This window comes from Muntiacus reevesi, chromosome 9, assembly GCF_963930625.1.
Source record: "Muntiacus reevesi chromosome 9, mMunRee1.1, whole genome shotgun sequence".
Lineage (NCBI taxonomy): Eukaryota > Metazoa > Chordata > Mammalia > Artiodactyla > Cervidae > Muntiacus > Muntiacus reevesi.
The window spans coordinates 36,625,493-36,648,778 of NC_089257.1; the positions used below are offsets into that span (position 1 = coordinate 36,625,493).

The following is a 23,286-nucleotide window of genomic DNA, read 5'->3' on the forward strand; positions in this document are numbered from 1 at the left end:
AATTTTAATTGAAAAAATAATCAGACTTTAAAGTTGTAGAGGTCTGAGTTCAAATCCCATTTCTGCAGTATGATCTTGAATTACTTACCTTCTCTTTTTAATAGTTAGTATTTCTGAGCCACATATTGCCAAAGTACCATGGGTTACTAGGCAAATTCATTCTCATTTCATTATCACCACGACTCTATGAGGTATGTACTGTTAGCATTCCCATCTTATTAGTGAGGAAACTGAAACTCACAGAAGTTAAGCAACTGGTCCAAGGTCACACAGCTAGGAGTGGCAGAACTGGGTTTCTGGTCTGTTCTGCAAGGCTCCAATGTCTCTGCCACTAAGCACCAAAGGACCCACTGAATCACTTCCTTTGAATGAGCATTTATTAGGCACCTCCTATGTGCCGGGGGTGTGCTGGGTCTGGAGATGTGGCAGGACACAGGCAGACAAGGGCCCACTTTCAATGAGGTTTTAGCTGGAATCTGTTTCCTCCTCCATAAGATGCAGGATAATGAGCCCCAGGTACATAAACTGGAGTAAAGATTATATAGGATCCCATTGGTTACTTTCTCCCTCCTATAAACCAGAGGACCTCGTGTGTATTGACCACCTCTCCTCCACAGCCAGCAGACCTGCACTCCCATACTTGCCAGAATCTGTCATTGACCTGCTAGGTGGCCTTGGGCAGGTCACGTTATTCTCTAAGCCCCCATTTTCTCATCTACAACTTGGGGCTACCAAGGTAGTAGTAATAGCCACCCCTGAGGGAGGTTCTAAGAATTAAATGAGATTTTACACAGCATTGCTGGGCACACAGTTGGTGCTCAATAGAAAGTTAATCCCCATCTCCTCACACTTGCACTCAAACCCAGGACCCACACAGTGAAGCAGGGTCATCATTTCTCTGAGACTTAACAAGCATCGTGGTGGATATAGCAAAGAGGTCCTTTCAGTGGCCTCAAGGTGGCAAGAAAGCTCCACACTGGGCTGTGATGAGCCATCAGGGGCACTGACAAGGCTGGTCCAACCCAGCCCAACCCTGACCTATCTACCCACCTCCGCCACCTGCCCTGCCACCCCACACTGTGAAGTGGGAGCATAGACCACTCACCACCCTCCCACCTGTGCCCAGATGGAGGCAGGTGGCCTCAGGGCCCCCTTGGTGTCATCTGGGCACCCCCACACTCAGCTCTGGCTTCTTTCACTGTCCCATGCCCACCTGCTGGGGGCGCTGTTGCAGGCTGAGCTTTGGGTCCAGGAGTCCTGAGTTCTAGTCCAGTCTCCCCATCTCTGAGCTATATCTGAGGGATTAGGAAGACTTCCCACCTAATTGGGCTATTATGGGGATTAAGTGGGATAATGTATAGAGACTGTGAGGTTAGACACCTTTATTATTAAAATCTGGCCAGTTCCTCTCCAACCCTTCCCATGTGGCATGGAAGAACTCTTCACTGACTAGGAACATTTCCCATCTCAGGCCCACTGGCTGGGGAACCTCGAGTGGATCACTTAATATCTCTCTCAGCCTTGGTTATCTCATCTGTAAAATGGGAATAATCCCTACCTAGCCAAGGTGTCAGGAGGTTGGGATAAAACCTTAAGTGACTGACATGGTGTTTGGCACATAGTAGAAGCAAAATACAGAGGTAGGATCAGCTGATATTATTAAAATCATTATTCTGATCAAGAAATGCCTACTTACCCTTCAAGGCCTACTTACACCATGTCACTTCCTCCTGGGAATCTCTCTTGATCTCCCCATGGCAATCATGGCTTCTTCCTCTGGATTCCCAAAGCCCTGGTGCCCTTCTAACACAGATCTTTCACTTACTAACGCATGTTTTGAGTGTCTTATGTTTGTGTGTGAGACACTGAATTTGGGTGCAGGACATAAATAAGATAAATAAGACATGGTCCCTATTCTCATGAGCTTCCATTCTAGTAGTGGGGACAGTCTGTGAATGTGTCCAATAGGTAGAAAATTTAGGAGCACTGAGTCAGTAAAACAAGAAAACAAAGTAACATAGACTTTACTTTATTGGGCTCAAAATCACTGCAGATGGTGACTCCAGCCATGAAATTAAAAGATGCTTGCTCCTTGGGAGAAAAGCTATGACAAATCTAGACAGCATATTAAAACACAGAGACATTACTTTACCGATAAAGGTCCATTTAGTCAAAGCTATGGTTTTTCCAGTAGTTATGTATGGATGTGAGAGTTGGACCCTAAAGAAGCCTGAGCACTGAAGAACTGATGCTTTTGAACTGTGGTGTTAGAGAAGACTCTTGAGAGTCCCTTGGACTGCAAGGAGATCAAACCAGTCCATCCTAAAGGGAATTAACCCTGAATATTCATCAGTGGGACTGATGCTGAAGCTGAAGCTCCAATACTTTGGCCACCTGATGCGAAGAACTGACTCATTTGAAAAGACCCCGATGCTGGGAAAGATTGAGGGCAGAAGAAGGCGACAACAAAGGAAGAGATAGTTGGATGGCATCACCAACTCAATGGACAAGTTTGAGCAAGCTCCAGGAGATGGTGAAGGACAGGGAAGCCTGGCATGCCACAATCCATAGGGTCGCAAAGAGTTGGACACGACTGAGTGATTGAACAACTGACTAACAATTGGAGCTGCTTATATACTGAGGTTACGGAATGCTTTGTGGAGTAGATATTTAGACTGATTTCTGGATGACCGCCCCCCCCCCAAAAAAAAAGCAGTCTCACAAAGATCCAGAAGAATCATTTTCCAGAAGGAACAACCAGTGCAAAGGCCCTGACGCAGGAGAATAAGCGTGGCATGTGTGGAACACCGTTGAGTACTGAGCGTGCTTGTCACTGTCTCTACGTCTCCACTTCTAGATGAAACCTTTTGAGGGCAGAGATCTGATTTACTGAGTCCACAACACAGAACAGCCCTGGAGCTCCGAATAGCCGTGGCATTGTGGTAATAGTGCGAATGAATCGGCTGGCCCTTCTGCAGCCCATTCACTTCTTGGAGGACTCCACCTAGGTTGCCCAGTCAGGCAGGGACTCCCTTTTGAGACCAACACCACCCAGGGCAGAATTGTTGGCAAAGAAAGCCGGAGAGGTGCCCAGAGAGAGGTAGTAAACTGCCCAACGACACACAGCCAGCAAGCAGCAGAGATGGGCCATGAATCCAGTTTCCTCTGTTCCTCTGCCTCGTTGCCCACTGGTATTCTGTCCTGTGCATCCCACTTGCCCTGTCCTTCCCTAAGCCATGATGCCAGGAGCCCCAAGGCTCACAAGAGGTAACCAATGTGAAGAGTGTTTCGGGACTCTCCTGGCTCCTGCTCCAAACCCAAGTACACAGCAAAGGACCCCACAAGCTCCTTCAAAAGTCCTGCCCAGCCAGGCAGCCTGAGCTTGTGCCCTCTGTCCCTGGATGTGGATGAGGTCAGATTCAAAGGAAAGCCTCGGGGGCCGAAGACTGGGATCCTGAGGCCAGCAGGACAGCAAAGCCCTGGGCTCCAGGACCAGTGCTGTCATTCCGGCCCTGCAGCCTCCACCTCTCCAGGGCAGCCAGAGCCACAGTCCCCAGAGTCAGCACACAGTGGGCTTGCCACACAGTATTATCTCCAGTTATCTGCCAGGATCTGGGGGCCTGACAAGGACTATTAGTAGCAAACAGGGCTTAATAGAAGGAGCCCTTGTCCCCAGGGAAGAATGACATGGTAACCTCTGATCCAGTCATCCATGAGCCAACAAAATTTCACTGAAAAAATTTTATTGAAAAAAAAAAAAAACACAATTGTACAAATAAGTTCTTGGTTGACAGCAACAAAGGCTCATTTCCCCACTTTCCTCCCCATTTTTGAAAATGTATAAAAGGGAAAAAAACAATGTTCATCCCCATGATGCCTGACCAGAGTCTGCCCAAACCCACCCCCCTCCATGAGCTATTTCTCAACCCCTTCTCTGGGGTCAGACTCACTGGGGGAGTACCTGTCCCAGGGGATGCAGCACCTAGTTTTATAGATGAGGGAAGTTAGAAGATGGGGAGAGAGCTGGGGAGGGGGCTGAGGTGGTGGTCATATCAGGAAGAGGGCCCCCACTCCATGAGGGCTTGGTTGAACCCCCAGCTCAATTCCATCTCACAGATGAGAAAGCACTGGGCTATAAATATGAACACTGACTGAGGCAGGCTGGATCCCAGGACTGAGAACGGGGCTCGACGACTACTGCCCAGCTCCCACGGGACATGGGGTCTCTGGGCTCAGCACCCTGACACCTGGGGGACCGTGTCCAAGCAGAGTGAATCCAGGCCGGGAAGGACTGCTCAGACACACAGGAAGCCCCCTGTTTTCCCACCCCCACCCCACAGACTGTCCAAGGTCGATACCTCAGCTCCCCCACCCCCATAGCACCCATGTGTCTCAGGAGCCTCCCGCTGCCCCCTGCCACCCCACACCCACCCTGGGGCCCTACAACTCGTCTCGCATCTTGTCGCCCTTGGGCCGGACCAGGCGCCCGATGAACAGCAGGGAGCCACTCTGGGTGTCTCGAACCAGGAAGATGAAGGGGTGGTCGGCGTAGAAGAGCTTGGGGCTGCGCAGCTCCTCACGCCCGTAGATGTCCTGGTCGAAGGGGTTGCCATCCGTGTCCCACTCGAAGGCAGTGGCGTGGAACACGCTGGCCAGGTACAGGTCCTTCTTGCCCGACATGCGAGACAGGTCTGCCTTGTTCTTGTCGATGGCCTCAGTCAGACCCAGCCCAGCCAAGTGTTTCTGAAGAACCAGGTGGATGATAGTGAGGCCATGGTAGGCAAAGTTCCTAGACCCTTACCCTCCACCCACACCACCCACTGTTTCTTCTCTCCTCTGAGCAGAAGTTACCATTCCCTGGCCACCTTCCACATGCCAGCCATGGTGTGGAAACTGCAAACCACTTTCCTAATTCATGACAGCCCTGCAAGAGCTTCCAATCACCACTTCACAGATGAGGAAACCAAGACACAGGGGAAACAGGCAGAATATATGCCTGGCCCCGCCCAGCAATCTTGACCCATGGTATGAGTGGCAGACAGCCAGCATCGGCCTCCCCTCGGGGCTTATATGAAATGCACGTTTCCTGATCCAGCCCAGAGCCTCTGAATCACAGTGTCTGCAGGTGGACCAGGAACCTTTCTTAACCAACTCTCCAGGCAATTCTTGACACACTAACATTTGAAAAAGACTGACCTAAGGACAGCTCTGACCACATCACTCTGGGGCTTAAATCCTTTCCAGAGTGATATAAAGGCTGGGATTTGCTTCAAAATAATCTGATAGGGGAGGACTGGGTGTGATGGTTGATGTTGGGTGATGGATACATGAGGGTTCCTTACATTAATCTATTTTTAATATATTTTTATTTATTTCCATAGTATTTCAAAAGTTAAAACACACACACACTCTCTCTCTATCTTCTCTCTTTCCAAGGCTCTGCACAGCCACTGGCAGCCAAGGACAAGCTCTTTCCTGGGAACTGTGCTTGCATCGCAGTTTCACCCCCTAGCACGTACCACTCTGCTCTCCATTCAACAGCTCCCCTGAAACTGCCTCCTCAATAGCATCTCTGTGTCTACCCTGTCTCTGTAGGGCCCTTTAGACACCACGTCTTCTGGGGAGCCTTCCAGGCCCCACAAGACTGGAGCCTCACACCCCTGGCCTCCCTCTATCAAGTGTGTGGTCCTGTCTGTCTCTCCCACCTGGATCAGTGGTCTCTCAAGACAGGGCCCATGTTCAGGGCTCACCCCGCTCTTAGTGCAGAAGAGGCAGTGGTAAAGAACTGTTGGCTGAGTGAACAGCACCCCTCAGGGCCCAAGCTTCTGGAGGACAGTGCACTTCCCCAGCATGGCCAAACCGGCCTGAGACCTAGGGGCCTGAGAGTCCGGGTGTCCTGAGACAGGCATTCGAGGCCCAGCTATTCCAGTCCCCATGACTTTGCACAAATCACCCACTTGGAAATCTCCACCTCAATCTACTGTAGGGTAGTAGATAACATGTCCACCCACGGTGCCAGAAAAACACGGGAGAAAGAAGGAGAGTCAGGTGATGGCAACTGCAGAACAGGCTGGGGGAGTGTCAGGACAAGCCCAGAGGGAGACGGGTGTGGCTTCTCTCTGGAAACCTCGCACTGTCTACTGCACAGACTACACAAGTTCCACCGTCTCCAGCTTGGAGTCTAAGCCCCATTTCAGCTCAAGCTTTCTCCTCCACACTCCCTCAGCTGCAAGTCTTAATCAATTCTGCAGGCAAGGGATCACCTACAGAACCATTTCTGGAACCCAAGGGAGAAATGAGATGAAATTTTTCCCTTTTGAACAAAGAAAAAAAAATCTCTCGCAAGTTTTCACCTGAGAACTAACTGTAGCCCCAGCACTTACTAGCCAGGGTAACCTTAGCAAGTCACTGCTTCTCTCTGAGCTTCAGCCCATCACCCAGGGTGGTCATGAGGGGGAAATGATGCTGAGCAGGTTGGTTAAGTTTCCAGCCAAGTGATTCAGAGCTGAAAGCTATTATTAGTCTTACTAGTGCAAGGGGAACAATCCACCAGCTTGAATAGTGTATCCAGGCATACCCTAGAGATATTGCGGGTTCGGTTCCAGACCACCACAATAAAGTGAATATTGCAATAAAGTGAGTCACACAAATTTTTTGCTTTCCCGATGTATATAAATGTTATGTTTACACTATACTGTAGCCTATTAAGTCTGTAACAACATTATCTCTTAAAACAATGTATGTACCTTAATTAAAAATTTTTATTGCTAAAAATGCTAACCATCATCTGAGTCTTTAGGGAGCTGTAATCTTTTGCTGGTGGAGGGTTTAAAATATTGCTAGAATTACCAAAATGGAACCCAGAGACATGCAGTGAGCAAACGTTGTTGGAAAAGTGGCGCCAGACTTGCTTGATATAGGGTTACCATAAATCTTCAAAAATTGGTTAAAAAAAATGCAATAAAGCAAAGTATGATAAAATGAGGTATGCCTGTACCTTGTGCCGAGAGGCAGCACAACATAAGATTAAGGACATGGCTTGGTGTTAAATGTCTGAGTTTTGTATAACTCTGGATAAGTTATTTAACTTTTCTGAGCCTCACTTTCCTCATCTGTAAGATAAGGCTGATCGTCCTATCTAATACAGTGTTGAGGATTAAGAATTTCATACATACACAGTGCTTAGGAAGTATGCCTGGCATACAGCAGGTGCTCAATTATACTTAGGTATTGATGTTGTCACCATCTTCCCAAAGGCAGGGAACATGCCCACCTCCCTCAGCATAGGCCAGTACTGCCTGGACCCCCAGAGGGGCTCAGGACAGACCCATTGAGCTGGCGAGAGACCCCCCACCCCAAAACTCTAAGCCCTGCAGGCCCCTGAGTTGGGACTCCCCTCACCTGCAGGTCGTGGGTCACCTCAACCACTCCCTTGGGCAGGGAGATGGCCACAGCCTTCTTCTGCATCTTGCCCATCCAGACCTTCAGCTGCTCTTTGGTCAGCAGCTTTTCCAGGCGCTCAAGGGGCTCCACGTGGTGGGGCATGATGATGATGAGGCTGGACAGCTTGTGCGCCAGCGGCATCTCCACCATCTGCAGCTTCTCCTTCTCGTCATCATAGTAGTTGTAGAGACCTGGGAGAAAAGCAAAAAGGGTATTGCGCATGCTGTGGGGGGAAGGCGGGCCAGGCCCTAAGCACCCTCTGGCCCCCACATTGCCCACCCGCCCGCCCTACCCTACTCTGCAAGGCACCTACCTGTCCGGTGCATCATGGTGACACCCACGGTATAGGAACGGGTCACCATGAAGCCTCGGTTGTCCACCATCTTGTGGTGGAATCTCTCGTCCCAGTGCGCTGCAGCAGGAAGCAGAACACAAGATCAGAAATAGATGCGCCACTTCCCTTACCCTGTTAAGACACTCTCCCAACTGAATATCCTAGAAGATTTAGTCCTGCCACAGGCCTCCGTTCCAGTCTTTGGGGCTCGGCTGCAGCCCACCTCCCCGCTGAACACCCAGTCCCCTAGAGTACATTTTCCTGCTTTAGGAACGGGGACTTGCTGCCTGAAGACATGGCTCTCAACATATAGTCAGGGCCTAGCAGTTTCCACATGACAGGAAATACAATCAAAAGGAGGACGCTCAGTTCAGCCACTGCCATGTCCACCTCGGCCCTGACCCCTGCAAGGCATTTGGGCAACATGTGCTGAGCTAGACTCTCCACACCCCCTGCCAGCTGAGGTTTGTGGCCAAAGCAGAGAATGCCCCAAGACTGCCTTTAATTCTTGTCTGCAAGTCCTGTCCCTGTGACCAAAAAACATGACCCCAAAAGCCTTGCGTATGTGACAGTGGCCTAAGTCCTGACCTACGTCACATCCAGACCTGTGTTCAAATTCAGTCTCAATCACCAGCAGGCTGCAAGACCTTTCACCGCTCCTATCTCAGTCCCCTCATTTGTCAAACAGGGGCACCTCATCCTCATAGCAGCCTGTGAGAGTACAGTGCTATCCATATAGGTACTCAGAAGTACACATTAAGCCCGAATCAAATCTTCAATTCAAGATGCACCTGGATATGGGTTCTCTCCTCCTAGCTGAGCCTGTTTTCTCACCTATGAAATGGAGGTAACACCTCCTACCCTCAAAGTTGCTTTGAGCATTAGGCATGATCACAGGTGTGGAGCCAGCTCATTACTGAGGCATTAGAAATGATTACTGCATTTAAGTCCAAGACAATCAACAGCACTCTGATGTGATGAAACACATGCTGTGGAGTCCTTCGGCTGGGCTTGGATCTGTGTCCCATTCCTTTAGATACAACACTGTGCTGTGCTTAGTCGCTCAGTCGTGTCTGACTCTGCGACCCCATGGACTGTAGCCTGCCAGGCTCCTGTGTCCACCAGGATTCTCCAGACAAGAATACTGGAGTGGGTCGCCATGCCCTCCTCCAAGGGATCTTCCTGACCTAGAGATCGAATCCAGGTCTCTTGCATTGTTCTTTACCATCTGAACCACCACAAAAGCCCAAGAATACTGGAATGGGTAGCCTATCCCTTCTCCAGGGGATCTTCCTGAGCCAGTAACCTAAAGGAGGTCTCCTGCACTACAGGCAAATTCTTTATCAGCTGGGCTACCAGGGAAGCCCCAGACACAACACTACACCTCGCTAAACTTAGTTCGTCATATATAAAGAGTTCTGTAACTGACTCCCTCCACGTCCACGGGTTGTTAGTTGTTAATGAGGACTGGTGCTTGGCACGGAAATACTGATTGATCAGACTCACTGGGGGCGGGGCCTCGGGGAGAGGAAACCCCGCCCCGCCCCACCGGACTCACGCTTGAAGAACATGGCATTGACCAGCAGCGCGCCATCGGTGCGCTCCACGTCCTTGGTGACCTCGGGCAGCTTGCCGTCGGTGGTCTGCGCCGCCCACTCGTTGATGGACTGCAGGGCGCTGCGCTTGTCGCGGAAGTTGATCTTGGAGTGCTCACAGTTGTAGTGCTGCTTGCTGCTACGCACGAAGTCCTCTGCGAAGCTCACGGAGCTGGGCCCGTACAGGCGGCTGCCCAGCTTCCAGGTGACGTTGCGCGCCGTGCTGTTGCTGAGCGAGCGCAGCAGCTCGCCCAGACCCGCGTGCACCTCATCGTCGCGCAGCTGCTCGGCGCTCAGCACCGCCTTGGCCTGCGACGCCGTGGCCGCCTTGCCGCCCAGCGACACTAGCCCCAGGGACGAGGCCACCACCACGGGTGACAGCAGGATGTTCTCCACCGCCTGGTCCTTGGCCATGGCCTGGTATAGGCTGAAGGCCAGGCCGGCGCTGCGCTCAGCCAGCGTGGCCGCCTTGGGGCTCAGCTTCTCCGCGGTGCCCGGAGCTGCTGCAGCCGCAGGTTTCTTCACCTCAGCGGCCAGGGCCCTGGCCAGGAGGCAGATGGTGCTGATGAGCAGGAGGGCACGCATGGCTGGGAGGTGGGTTGTGAGCACCGAGGAGGACCTATGAGGGTGGCAGAGAGAGGGCACCCCTGAAGCCCCAGTTGTTCTTCCCCTGCACCAATCCCCACCCTTCTGGCTGCAGCCAAGTCCCCTGGAGATGGGAGCAGGAGGGTCCAGAGCTCTGGGAAGCCCAGACCTAAGTCCAGATTGCCCAAATTGGGGCTCTCCATCTGCCCACTCTCTCAGAGGCCTTCTTTGACTCCTCATCTAAAGCAAGCAAATAGCTACCTCAGCCCTATTTATTTCTTACACTGAACTTAACATTTACACTCATGTGTCTGTTACATATTGTTTCCATCACAGACCTGGAGGTCTGCGTCCTCCAGGAGGGCAGGAAACACTGGCTTCCCTTTATAGTCCCTTGTGCCCAGCACACAACAGGCCTAAGCTATTCCTGAATGAACAGAAACCAGGGCCGCTTGGCCAAACCTGGGCTCTTCAGTTTGCTGAAGGTTAGCTCAAATCTCTAACAACCCTGGGGCCCTTTTCCAGTGGGCGGGGGAAAGTGGCAGACAAGCTGAGGGTCCATATGAAACTCAGGGGCCTGGACAGAGAATGTCGGGTGGGAAGTGCAGTGTTCCCCCCCCATGCCTTCCCTGCTGCGCTGGGATGTTAATGAGTCACCGGTAGGTTCACTGATTAAATAAGAGAGCCCCGATGCTCTACTCCTTGCCCCAAGGGTGACCTTCAGTCTGAAAGTGTGCATGTGTGTGTGTGTCCACCCCTCACTGAGTCTCGGGCTCCCATTTTCCAAGTTCTAAGGGTCTTGGTCTCCAATGCCCAGTCCTCTGTCTTGGCAGGACGTGCCTGCCCACCACCCCTCAAGCGGATGGGAAATCCCCAGGACAAAAGCAGGAGGGGGATAGGAGGTGGGGTAGGTTTCCTGAGAGGAAGGATATTAAGGGACAGGGCACATTACAGCTCAAAGGAACATTGACACCCCCTCCCGTTCACCAGAGGCTGGTGGCCAGATGTGTGTGCAGTCTCCCAGGAAGCAGGGGCCACCTCAGATTCCATTCTGCCCTCCCATTCCCACCCGGCAGTGATCGCCACACATGCCCATCTACACTGTGGCTTCAGGACTGCCATCCTCAAACCCCAGTTGTCAGTGTCCCCTACGACAAGCCCCTCTCCCCTCTCTGGGGCCTTCCATCAGGACAGTCTCTCCACATGGACTTATTTCCATACTCGCCCCGCTTTGAGGTCACTTCCTCCTCTCCTTCAGGCAGCACGAAGCAAGACGAGATGACAGGGCAAAGAAAAGGGCTGGAAGGAACTGTGCTAGAAGCTGGGATCCCACTGCACTGGCAGATCCCAACTTGTGGTCCTCAAGGTGGGAAACTCAGAATCCTGGGGAACGACCCTCAGTATTCGGGAAGGAGGGAAGGCCACCGAGACCCACAACTGCCTGGAAGGTACCAAAGAGAACTGTAGCCTAAAGTAGGGATTGCAGAGGTAAGATAGTTTTACCCTAAAGAATATCTCTGGGCCCAGGTCACCTTCCTCCCACCAGGCCTGGAGCCTCAAAGGCAGAGGGCCTATATAATTATTGTACAACTAAGGACACTTGGACACTTAAGAGAGTAAAATGGGAATATTACTAATTATTATGCCAGGACAACAGACATACAGTCATCCTATTCAAAGGCCGCCTTTAGTCCAAACAGCGGATGCCAGAGCTTGGACCTCTGCAGAGGTCACCAGCATCCCCCGGAGAGATAATCTAGGAGCCCAGTTCACAGTCCTGCCACGTGGCAGGCACTATCTTGACAGCCCCCACCCCCAGCCCCAGCCAACCAGAACCTCAAAGGGCTGGGAGGGGCTTTTCAAGAAAGCTCCAAATGACTAGTTTGGGATTCCTCAGGCAGCCACATAGCTGCGCTCCTGTTCCTACTGCCGGCTCCGGGTGACGTGGCAGGCTGGAAACTGAATTATCCCCACCCGCCTGCAGAGGGGGGCTTCCAGCCCGGGAAGCCGGAGGCCTGGGTTCAGGTCCCAGGGCGGGGGGGGGGGGGGGGTGCCACGGAGCCTTTCTGGCCCTAGCTTCGAACCCTGCAACATCAGACTCTGCAGGGAGACTGCAGGGAGACGTGTAGGGAGGGTGAAGGGCTGTTAACCCAGTGGCAGGAACGGAGGAAGGCAAGTCACTGCAAGCAAGCCAGTCTCCCACAGCCCAGCCCCTGTTGCCACAGAAAAATCCCAGCCCTGAGGCCAAGGTTAGATGATTTATGGTCCCACGAAGAAAAATATACAATCACAGAACCAAGGCCTGTGCCCACAGCTAGCCGGAAGGAGACTGGATTCCAGGTTTTTTAAGTAGAGGGAAGGGAAGCAGATTGGGGGAGGGGTGGGAGCACCAGAAAGCACTTGAGGAGGTCTAAAGTACCTTGAAACTGCCTCAGGGGGAGGTCAAGGCCTGCCTTTTTCATTCTGAAAGAAAGCAGAAGAGTGAGGAGGACGGGGTAGGGCAGAGCTGGGTGGTGGTTGAGGACTGGCCTGGAAGGCCCAGCCCCGCTAAGGGACCCCCATCTACTCTGCCTCTGACAGAAGGAAGCCACAACCAACTCCAGACCTACAACCTCAGAGGTCATCCACAGCACTGCACAGTGGGAGAAACTAAGGCCAGAGAGGGACAGGGAGCCACCTCCGTGCCTCAAGGATCTGTGGGGGCCGGGCTTCCTAGCATAGGGCTCCCTCCTCCCAGAAGCTCCCACAGAGCCCCTCCAGAGGGCTGGATTCAGTGTCCAGTTACAGCCAGTTTTAAAAAAAACATTTCTGCTGGGAATCCCAGTGCCCAGAGACAAAAGGAGGGGACCAGGAGGCCTCAGGAAGGGGGGATGGGCAGATGAACTGTCTGAGGGCAGGAGGGTGTGGTCCCAGCCAGAGACTTCCAGAGAACCAAAGCCCCCAGATTTTCCTGCGGCCTCCATCCGGGCCCTGCAGACCAGGGGGACCAGCAGGAAACCCTGGAAGAGGCGGGGCCAGGCTTTCTGGCCATGCTGGAAGCCGGCTTCATTCTTCTCTCTCCACTCCAGTCACCTCAGGAATGTCCCTAAGCTGGGGGCAGGGAACCCCGGCCCCTGAAGTAACCTTAACGCTGCACTGACGCCAGGAACCAGGTGGCGGCGGACAGGATTAGAGCAGGCGACCAAAAGCGTTCCAGGGAGACCCCTCCACCCCCGGCCACCCTCCCTTCTCTGGGGGGATGCAGACCTGGTCACCTCCTCAGCCTCTTTTTGGAGGGAGGTGGGGGAGACTGGTGCTGGCCAAGTCCCTCTTTTTCTTTTAGTTGCCATCACCTACGCATACAGGCTGCTGATCAGCAATGGAGCCGCGGTGGGTGACTCCTCCCAAACCGTGGGGACCCCAAACGCCAAGACAGCCCCCAGGAAAAGGCAAGGTTGTTTCACCTCCTCTCCCCGCTACCCTTCCTCAGAAGGCTCAGATGCCCCCCATCAAGCCTGTGAGGAGGCTGGTCCACTGGCCCTTGGGCCTCAACCCACAACTAGAGGCACAGGGACATGCAAACCAGCCTGGCCTCCCTGTTCTTGCTGGAAGGGACTGCAGACCGGATCCTCCCTCCTTGCCCTGCAGAGAGAGGAGCCTCAGCATCGTGGCCCCCAGCCTCCCTGTTCCCTCCTGGCCACCACCACTCCAGCCCCACACTTCTGGGGAAACCCTGCACTTTCCCCGGGCCCTCTGAGTGTCCCGACTGCCCATCCCGCCTCCATCTCTGCGGTGGGCCTCAGGCTCTCTCTGCCGTCGCCAGCTAGTCTCCCATCTCCAACTCTCCAGCTGCCCCCAAAAGTTCCAGGGACTCCAGTCTGCGGGCTCAGTCTGTGGCTCTGGTTGGCCCTGAAACCTTCGCCCGGGCGCCTCTCCCCTCTCATTCCCTTGAGCCCCCCTAAGAAACTCCCCCCGCTCCCCCCGGCCGCCCCCGCCCCTCACCTGGCCGGGCTAGGCTGGCGCCGGGACCGCAGTCACAGTGTCACACTGGAGCCGCGAACGGATTCCACTCTCCGCCGCGCCCCCGCGCTCCAGATCTATATATGGCGTTCCCCCACCCCACCTCCCGCCCGTCCCGAGAAACTTCTGGAAAGTTGGAAAAGCTTCCGGAGGGCGCCCCTGCCTCGCCAAAAAAAGCCAGAGACCTCCCCCAAACCACCCCGGCTTCCGCCCCCTCCTTCTGCAGGCAGTCACCCGGCCCCTGGGTCCTACTGCCCTGCTTATCGGACGCGATCGCAGCGCCCGCGAGCTCCGTGCTGGGCGCCCCGGGGCCCGCACGACTGCGGAGCGAGCGGGCATCCTTCACTTAGTTGAGACTCTTGAGTTCGGACCGCTTAGATGAAGGGGACACGGGGCTCCCTAGTGGGAGTTCGGATCGCTCAGACACGGGGCTTCAGGGTCCTACTCCCTGGAGAGGAGCCGCCACACCCCAAGGCTCTTTGCACAAGCCGGCTTATCCCTGATCTCACACCTTCCAGCTCCCTTATCCCGACAGTGGATCTGCCTTCAGGTGCATCCACTCCTCCATTCTCGAACTGAAATTGGGCCCCCTACAAGCCACCTTCTCTCAGGGGAGGTGGTCAGAGGTTGGGAGGCAGCACCCGTCTCCATCTGCAGTTTATCCTGAACACCTTGGAGCTCAACCTCAGTGACCACCTTGACAGGAAGAGTGGCAGCCAGTTCGTGTACCTGACCTTCCCCCAGGAAGGTCTTGGGGACACCTCGGGAACACCAGGTCTGGCTGGGCCTGGAAGGGTGCACAGGGAGAATACCCTAGCTGACCTTTAAGTAATATGCTGTGTGACCCTAAGGAAGTTACTTTCCTTTCTGGGCCTCAGTTCCTTTGTGAATTGTCATCCCTTGCCTCCTTTCCTTGTCTGTCTCCGACTCTCTCTCCTTGGTCATCCCTACCCCCTCCCTATCTGAATCCCCTCCCACAGGTCTCACTATCAGCTCCTCTCCCCCACCCTCCCACAACTGATAGCCTCTGGAGCTCTGAGCTAAGCTGGGGTATTCATTTCTGTTCCAGGTGCAGAAGACCCAGCCAAGAACAGGACAAAGTCCCTGCCCTTGGGATGAATATTCTTAGGAGGGCCCGTGCATGCGTGCTAAGTCACTTCAATCGTGTCCCACTCTATGCGACCCATGGACTGTAGCCTGCCAGGCTCCTCTGTCCATGCAGGTTCTCCAGGAAAGAATACTGGAGAATGCCCTCCTCTAGGGGATCTTCCCAACCCAGGGATCGAACCCACATCTCTTATGCCTCCTACATTGGCAGGCAGGTTCTTTATCACTAGCACCACCTGGGAAGCCCTCTTAGGAGGGTATGCGTATTTTAGTAGGGAACTTGAGAAGGCAGATTATTTAGTACACCCCCACCCCAAATCTTTAACAGGGAAATCATAGATAACTCTATGGGCCCAGTATGGAGAGGAAGGGACAGAGTAGAGACAGTTCACTCACTCATTCATTCATTCATTCAGTCAACAAACTGTGCTGAGTATCCTCCTTCTTCCAGGTGCATCTCTGGATCTTGGGGAGTAAACGAAGCCCAGCACCCAGCAGATGAATCATTCAGGTCTCCAGCAGCAGAGGTGAGTGGAGGGCCTTTTCTGGTCACCCCAGCCAGGTGGTGGTGGTAACTAATTTATCAGTCTGACTTAGGCTGCTGATGTTCACAGTCTGATTACAAGGACTGTGGGAAATCTTAGATCCCAAGAGCTTTAGTCTCTTCAAATCAAAGTCAAAGAATCAGAGATTACTAGAATCTTAAGGTGGTCATCACAGAATATGATATTCCTGTGGAATCTTTTTGAATTCATCTAAGGAATCTTAGAATGTTAAATCTCACAGTCAGGGACTTCCCTGGTGGTCCAGTGGTTAAGAACCCACCTTGTGATGCAGGGAACAAGGATTCGATCCCCGTTCAGGAAACTGAGATCCTTCATTCCTCGCGGCAACTATTGAGCCCACCCGGCACAACTAGAGTCCTTATGCCACAAGAAAGATTGTGCATAACGCAGTGAAGGTCCCACGTGCTGCAACTAAGACCCAATGCAGCCAAATAAATTTTAAAAATTTTTAAAGATTCACAAAGAATCTTAGAATAAAAATATTAAGGACTCTGGACTATGAGGCATCTTAGAGGTCATGGATTCCTGTCTGCAGCCCCAGGCAGAAGTCCTCTCTGAACCTCAAAAGACAAGAATCTCAAAAAGGCAAGCACCCAGGCTCCTCCAAGAACTGGGAGCTCACCTCCCTCGTAGGCAGCCCAGTATCCTTTTCTTAGGACAGGTCTGATCATTGACAAACTCTCTTAGCCTCAGGGTGGTGTCCATATCTTTGACCTGGCTGTCCCGGTCTTCATGTACTTCCCCCTGCCTCGTCAGTGTATTGCTTTTAAGGAAGAGTCCTTGCTATTCGAGGAAACTGAGGAAACCACCTGGGTCCCAGGCTCGTCCACCCTCTACCCCACCCCCATCCCACCCTCAGTTTGGACCTCAGGTGGTAATTGACCAGTCAGCTAGTGAAGTGAAAGTCAAAGCCGACTCCTTGCGACCCCGTGGACTATACAGTCCATGGAATTCTCCAGGCCGGAATACTGGAGTGGGTAGCCTTTCCCTTCTCCAGGGGATCTTCCTAACCCAGGGATCAAACCCAGGTCTCCCACATTGCAGGCAGATTCTTTACCAGCTGAGCCATAAAGGAAGCCTAGCCAGTCAGCTAAGGGTCCATCAAAGCTGATAGAAAGGAGATGTTTGCCTTGATTTCCAGTAGGTCCAGATGTCCAGATCCCACAGAGCTTACCTTTGCTCTACACCTTTCCTCAAAACTCTTTGCCCTTTGAGGCCTCACCAGAACTCAGGGAGGAAGCTGAGTGCTACAACTCTCAGGGACTGAACCTGGGGGGCAGGGTAAACTGAAGCACAAGCTGTTAGATAAGCCCAGTACCTTAGAAGGTCAGAGTAGAAAGGATCAATGCCCTCCATATACAGATAGGGAAGCTGAGGCCTGGGGGGGCACTGGAGACCCTCTCCCAGTCTTATTAGACTCTACCTTAGCTCAGACTAGGTCAGAAGCTTCCTCTATGGCATTCTGCTGCATTATCTCTGTGTTGTCACCCTATAATGTCCCTGAATGTCATTGGTGATTTTGGATGGGCAGAAACTTCTCCCTCTGAGTCCCCGGTACCCAGCACAGAGTATGCCCAGAAAAGGTGCACGATGAACCATGGCCAGTGAGTGAGTGATGGGAAGTGTCTGCCTGAGTAGCTGGACTCCCTGCAACCTCCCTGCAACCTCCCCGAAGAAAGAAAGGCAACGGCTCCTTTAAATTTCCAACATCAGCAAAAAAAGTTTCAAGAGCCTTTGCCACAGTATTCTTAGCTCTGAGCCCAGCCCTGGCCTTGCTGACTGCAGCCCTTCCCCCACACTCCCAGTCTGCACTTTCTGGAAAAAGCACTCTTCCGAAGGAGGAAAGATTCTGAAATGCGGAGAAACTCTTGAGCATTTCAGGTGTGTGTTTCTCCTGTGTCTCCACTCCCAGCAGGAGCCTGCCTACCCCACCCCACCCTCGATAGGGTCTCAGATGGAAATCCTAGGCACCAAGCAGTGTGGTCAGGAGGAAGTAGAAAACCGTAGAATGCAACTTCATCCACATTGTACAGAGAGGAAAAAGAAAACTGGGCCCCAGAGAAGGCCAGCAATTTGCCCAAGGTCACACAGCAATTCAGAGGTGGATCTAGACCAGAGCCCACGCCCTGGGCCTCAGCCCTCCTTCTCCCACACCATCTCTAGCTGGGTCTTCCAGGTAGGCAGGCCCGGTTCCACCAGGTATTGCAGAAACAGCTGTCTTTAACCCCAGTGGCTAGATTCAGGCAGTCCTCACCCTATAGAATTCTAGGACAGAAACTAACATGTTAGGTGCCCAGTCTGCTCATATTATCGTATTTAATACTCTCAGGTTAAGTTTAATGGCTCCGTTTTAAACACAAGGAAACTGAGGCTAAGTTCAAGCCCTTAATAGTAAATTGCACTTAGAACTGGGATTTGAATTGTTTGTCCGTGGTAGATGGGCTGTGGGGGCAGGGAAAGGATAAGGAGGTGACATTCATGGGGTACTTTGAATACTGTGGCCAGGCACCCTAAACAGTATCTCACTTTTAATTCTAGGGTGTTAATTCGAAGGAAGTGTCATCCTTTTCTTCTTTTTACAGAGGATCAGACTGTGGCCAAGAAAGGCTGGGATGACCAGCCTCTGGTGGGCCCTCTCCCTGGGAAACCAGGGCTGCCACCGGCAGTTCTCTGAGATGCTGTCCAGAAGCCAAGAATGTGCTCGCAGTCCCAAGCATGAGTCAGGGAAATGCAATTTCTGCAAGCTCTGATGCTCTCTCGTGTAGCGTGGGGGCCTTCTGACCCAAAGGGCTGTCCTGTGAGCTGCCACGTTGGAGGGTGGGAGGCCTGTGAGGGGTGGGCCGTCATTTGATTCCTCCCTCCTCCTCCCGGAGCAAGCCCCACCCCGACCCTCCTACAGTCCTCCTGGTGCCAAGGCAGCCTCAATGCCTTCACCTACAGGCTTGACACCCTGACAGGACACCCAGGAGACGTGCCCACTGACACGTGACACTGCAGACACACATGTGTCCACCTGCCCGCTGCAGCCCCTTCATGCAATCCACAGGTACACATGTCTGCCTAACTCTTTAGCAACATAAATGCACTCACACGTGGCACACATGCCTGATAGGAAGCTGTACACAGGCTCAGGCTCAAGGGGAGCAGGGGAGGATACTGACCAGAGCCGGGATCTTTCACCCTTTATTAGCTGTGAAGCCCTGGGGTAGTCACTTTCCCTCTCTGGGCTTCAGTTCTCAGTTGTAAAATGAGAGAGTGTGACTTCTCCTTGCCACCCCACTTCCTGCCAGTTGACATTCCCTCTTGCCTTCACCCCAAAACCTGAAGACATTTCTTGAGCATCTACCGTGTGTGGGGTGTCCAAAACCTGACAAGGCAGGGATACAGTTCCACCTGGGAAGTGGAATGAGCCAGGTGCAGAACACGGGGACAGGCCCCCTGATGCCAGCCCAGGGCTTTGTCCATTGCACCTGCTCAGAACCCTTCTGTGGCTCCTAGCGGTCGCCTTGGACAAGCCCCTGATGCTAGGAACGATTGAGAGCAGGAGGAGAAGGGGGTGACAGAGGATGAGATGGTTGGATGATATCACTGACTCAATGGACGTGAATTTGAACAAACTCGGGGAGATAGTGAAGGACAGGGAAGCCTGGTGTGCTGCAGTCCATGGGATCACAAAAAGTAAGACATGACTCAGCGACTGAACAAGTGGCCCCAGGAGAAAGCCCAAGCCCCTTTGTGGCCCTTTGTGGCAAGCCAGTTTGCAAGTACAGGTGCTTGGTGCTCCTGCGGAGAGACTCTGCCTTCTTAGGGCCAGAGCAAGGGAAGATGCTGTTAAGAAAGTTCAGCTTTGGGACTGGGAGCTCCCTTCCTTCTGCCAGGCTCCCTTTCCCAGGCCTTCTCTGGCAACCTACGGAAATGGCTCCAGCTGCCTGGCTGGAAAGCTGGTAGCATGGTCAGATGGTTATTGCATGCCTTCTTGCCTTTTCTCTTCCCCTGTTGCCTCTCTACGCACCCACTCACCCAGCACCCAGATCTTCTTTTCTCCCCCAGGTAATGCTGGCAGCTGTAAAAACAGGGCTGCCCAGATCAGCTGTAGGGCTGCCCTCCCTGTCTTAGGGTCTCTGACACTTAGGACCTCTGTACACCCCACTCCCACCCCTAATCTGCTTTAGTCCAGTGTAGCCATCCTGGCATTATGGGATATGAGAAACCCTGGCTTGGGGGTCAGGAGATCTGGGATCCTGGCCCACCTCTGCTGTGTTTTAGCTGTGTGCCCGTGGTCTAGCCCCCCACCTCTGACAAATAGGGATGATGAACTGGAGGATGATGAGAAACACAAATGAAACAAGTTGGAGAGCACTTTGAGTCACGATGTTAGGATCTCTGCTCACCTGGTCAAATCCTTCGTAACTTTGGTCTTCCCTGGTGGTCCAGTGTCCAAGACTCTGTGCTCCCAATGCGGGGGCCTGGGTTCAATCCCTGGTCAGGGAACTAGATCCCACATGCCGCAGCTAGGACCCAGAGCAGCCAAATAATTAAAAAATAAATAAAAGGTAAAAATCCTTCCTAACCTTAAGAAGCCACCTTGGACCATTCCGGCTCTATCTGCTGAGTACCATCCTGTCATTTCCACTCACACCTGGCCTTGCACAGGCACAAAAGAGTAGCGAAGGGCTGGAGTGGGGCCTTTCAGGGCAGACAGAGGCCGAGGTGGCAGCCCAGCAAAGGAGGAAGAACCCAGCCTGGAAGTCAGGAAGCCTGGGGCCACCTCTCAGCCAGTGACCTTGGAAAGCCACTTGCACCTCTCTGTGCCTTTGTTTCCTCACCTGTAACATGAAAATGAGCAGGATCTGGAAGGATCTGAGGGATTTCATTTTAAACAGGAAGAAGATTTCCTCCGGCTGTTGGCAGGAGAAGAAATGGGCACAGTCTTTCCAGAAGGCAGTTTGCACTGGGAGCTTTAAGCGGTGAACTGAATAACTCCCTGCAGCATTGTGTGTAATTGCAAAGCTTGGAAACAACCTAACTCTCCATCAGTAGGAGGTGGGAAGACCAGGAGAAACAAAAAGTGAGGAGGTTCTTTATGTCTTAACGTTGATTCCGATCTCAGAGCTGAAGTGAAGGGGGGTGTTACTTAGATCCATACAGACAGTCCTGGATGTGAGAGGGAGAGGGGGAGGGGTAATGGCTATCTGCCATTCTGAGGCTACATGAATGCATTTCCTATTCACACAAGTTAAAGTTTTATTTGTTCTTTAAAAAATTTTTTATTTAAAAAATAAAAACGATATTGAAGCACAGTTGATTTACAATGTCATGTTAGGTTCAGGCGTACAGTGATTCAGTGAGATCTATGCATAGATGTAAGTTTCCCTGGTGCCTCAGATGGTAAAGAATCCACCTGCAATGCAAGAGCGCCTGGGTTGGGAAGATCTCCTGGAGAAGGGAATGGCTACTACTCCAGTATTCTTGCTGGAGAATTCCATGGGCAGAGTAGCCCTGCAGGGACTACAGTCCATGCGATCATAAAGAGTCAGACATTACTGATCGACTGAACACACACACATACATGTATGAAATATATATTCTTTTTCAGATTTTTTCCCTCATAGATTATTGCAAAATATTGAGTACAGTTCCCTATGCTATACAGTAGGTCCTTGTTGGCTGTCTATTTTATAATATATATATAGTAGTGTATATGTGTCCATCCTAACCTCCTAATTTATCCCCTGCCCTTTCCCCTTTGGTAACCATAAATTTGTTTTCTATGTCTGTGGTTCTATTTCTGTCGTGTTAATAAGTTTATTTGTATCTTGTTTATTTGTTCTTTGGGGAGAAAAAATCAATTTTTAGGAATATAGTATAAGGAAATTATTTTTTAAAAACACGAGTGTAGATACATGTACAAGAATGTTCATTATGGCCTTATTTGTGTGTGCTAAGTCATGTCTGACTCTTTGCGACCCCATGCACTGTAGCCTGCCAGGCTCCTCTGTCTATGGAATTCTCCAGGCAAGAATACTGGAGTGGGTTACCATGCCCTCCTCCAGGGGATCTTCCCAATCCAGGGATCAAACCACCCGTGTCTCCTGCATCTCCTGCAGTGCAGGCAGATTCTTTACCCACTGAGCCATCTGGGAAGCCCTGGTCTCATTTATAAGAGCAAGACCAGAATTAGAGACGATGTCAGTAAGGGAGGAAGACTGGCAGCCATAATAAAGGTGGAAGTCATGTTAATCCTTAAGCAGAAGAGAGCTTAGTGGACTGGTGGATAAAAAATGGAGCAGCTTATAAAACAGCATGTTTATGAAAATTCTATATGCAGAGGCACAGAACTGTGAAACGGTGTTCACCAAAATTTCACCAAAAAGTCAACTCCTGTTACTAGGTAATTTCCATCTGATTTTTCAACTATTTCTACTCTTTGGAGCTTTTTTCTCAATAAAAGTGAAAGTCGCTCAGTCATGTCCGACTCTTTGCAATCCCATGAACTGTAGTCCATGGAATTCTCCAGGCCTGAATACTGGAGTGTGTAGCCGTTCCCTTCTGCAGGGGATCTTCCCAACCCAGGGATTGAACCCAGGTCTCCCACATTGCAGGTGGATTCTTTATGAGCTGAGCCACCAGGGAAGCACATTTCTCAATGAATGTGTATTTAAAAAGTAGAGAGAGAGAGGCATAATATTCATTTAAAAAGGCCAGAAGGAAATACTCTTAAATGACTTAATACTGTTTATCTTTGAGATGGAAATACATTTTATATCTGTTTTCAATTCTCTGCTTCTCTGATTTTTTTCAATAGCATATATTACTTTTATAATCAGTTTTTAGCTATCAGTAAATAGGGGGTTTCCCTGATGGCTCAGTGGTAAAGTAGCTGCCTGCCAATGCAGGAGACATGGGTTTAATCCCTGAATTGGGAAGATCCCCTGGAGGAGGAAATGGCAATCCATTCCAGTATTCTTGCCTGGGAAGTCCCATGGACAGAGAAGGCTGGTGGGCTACAGTCCATGGGGTCGCGAAGAACTGGACATAACTTAGCGACTAAACAACAATAACAAAGTAAATAGAAAAGCAACATTCAGTGGGAGATCAAGCCAGGTCTGAAGCCATGTCTGAGTAGGGGCTGTGGAGGGGCCTGGGGCTCGGCCCCATCGCTGCAGCTCTGCGGAAGCTGGGAGGCTGGGATTGGAGCCCATCTGGCCAGCCAGGCATTTTCTACCCCCACAGGCTTTTGGCCTCAGGCTAAAATAAGCTGAACTGTAACAGGCTTTCATGGCATGCAGCCAGAGCAGGCAAAAGAGTCCTGACAAAGGTAACCATGTATGGGGACAGGAGTGTGTGCTAAGTCACTTTAGTCGCGTCTGATTCTGTGTGACCCTGTGGACTGTAGCCCCCCAGGCTCCTCTGTCTGTGGGATTCTCCGGGCAAGAAAACTGGACTAGGTTGTCATGCTGTCCTTCAGGGGATCTTCCCAACCCAGGGATCAAACTCGTCTTTTATGTCTCCTGCATTAGCAGGCGTGTTCTTTACCACTAATGTCACCTGGGACAGGAGTGCAAAGCTGCAGAAAATGACCAGGCCAGTCTCACAGGAGCTTGGGAGCCCCCCAACCGGAAGGGAATTTAGTGGGACAGTGACAAGGTCATATTGG

At 51.8% G+C, this 23,286-nt stretch overlaps 1 protein-coding gene across 2 annotated transcripts; it reads right to left on the reverse strand.

Moving 5' to 3' along the window:
• Positions 1-3,726: 3,726 nt before the first annotated feature.
• SERPINH1 (serpin family H member 1) lies at positions 3,727-14,095 on the reverse strand. 2 transcript variants are annotated; one of them, XM_065944046.1, is made up of 6 exons: positions 13,939-14,044; positions 12,377-12,420; positions 9,336-9,991; positions 7,757-7,855; positions 7,402-7,634; positions 3,727-4,743 (listed from the first exon to the last, which is right to left on the reverse strand). In XM_065944046.1, the coding sequence occupies exons 3-6, from the start codon at positions 9,955-9,957 to the stop codon at positions 4,441-4,443; spliced, it is 1,257 nt and encodes a 418-aa protein (XP_065800118.1). In that variant the 5' UTR covers positions 9,958-9,991; positions 12,377-12,420; positions 13,939-14,044; the 3' UTR covers positions 3,727-4,440. The 2 variants fall into 2 exon arrangements, with proteins under 2 accessions (XP_065800118.1, XP_065800117.1); XM_065944045.1 differs by lacking the exon at positions 12,377-12,420 and having other exon boundaries at positions 13,939-14,095.
• Between the last annotated feature and the right edge of the window lie 9,191 nt (positions 14,096-23,286).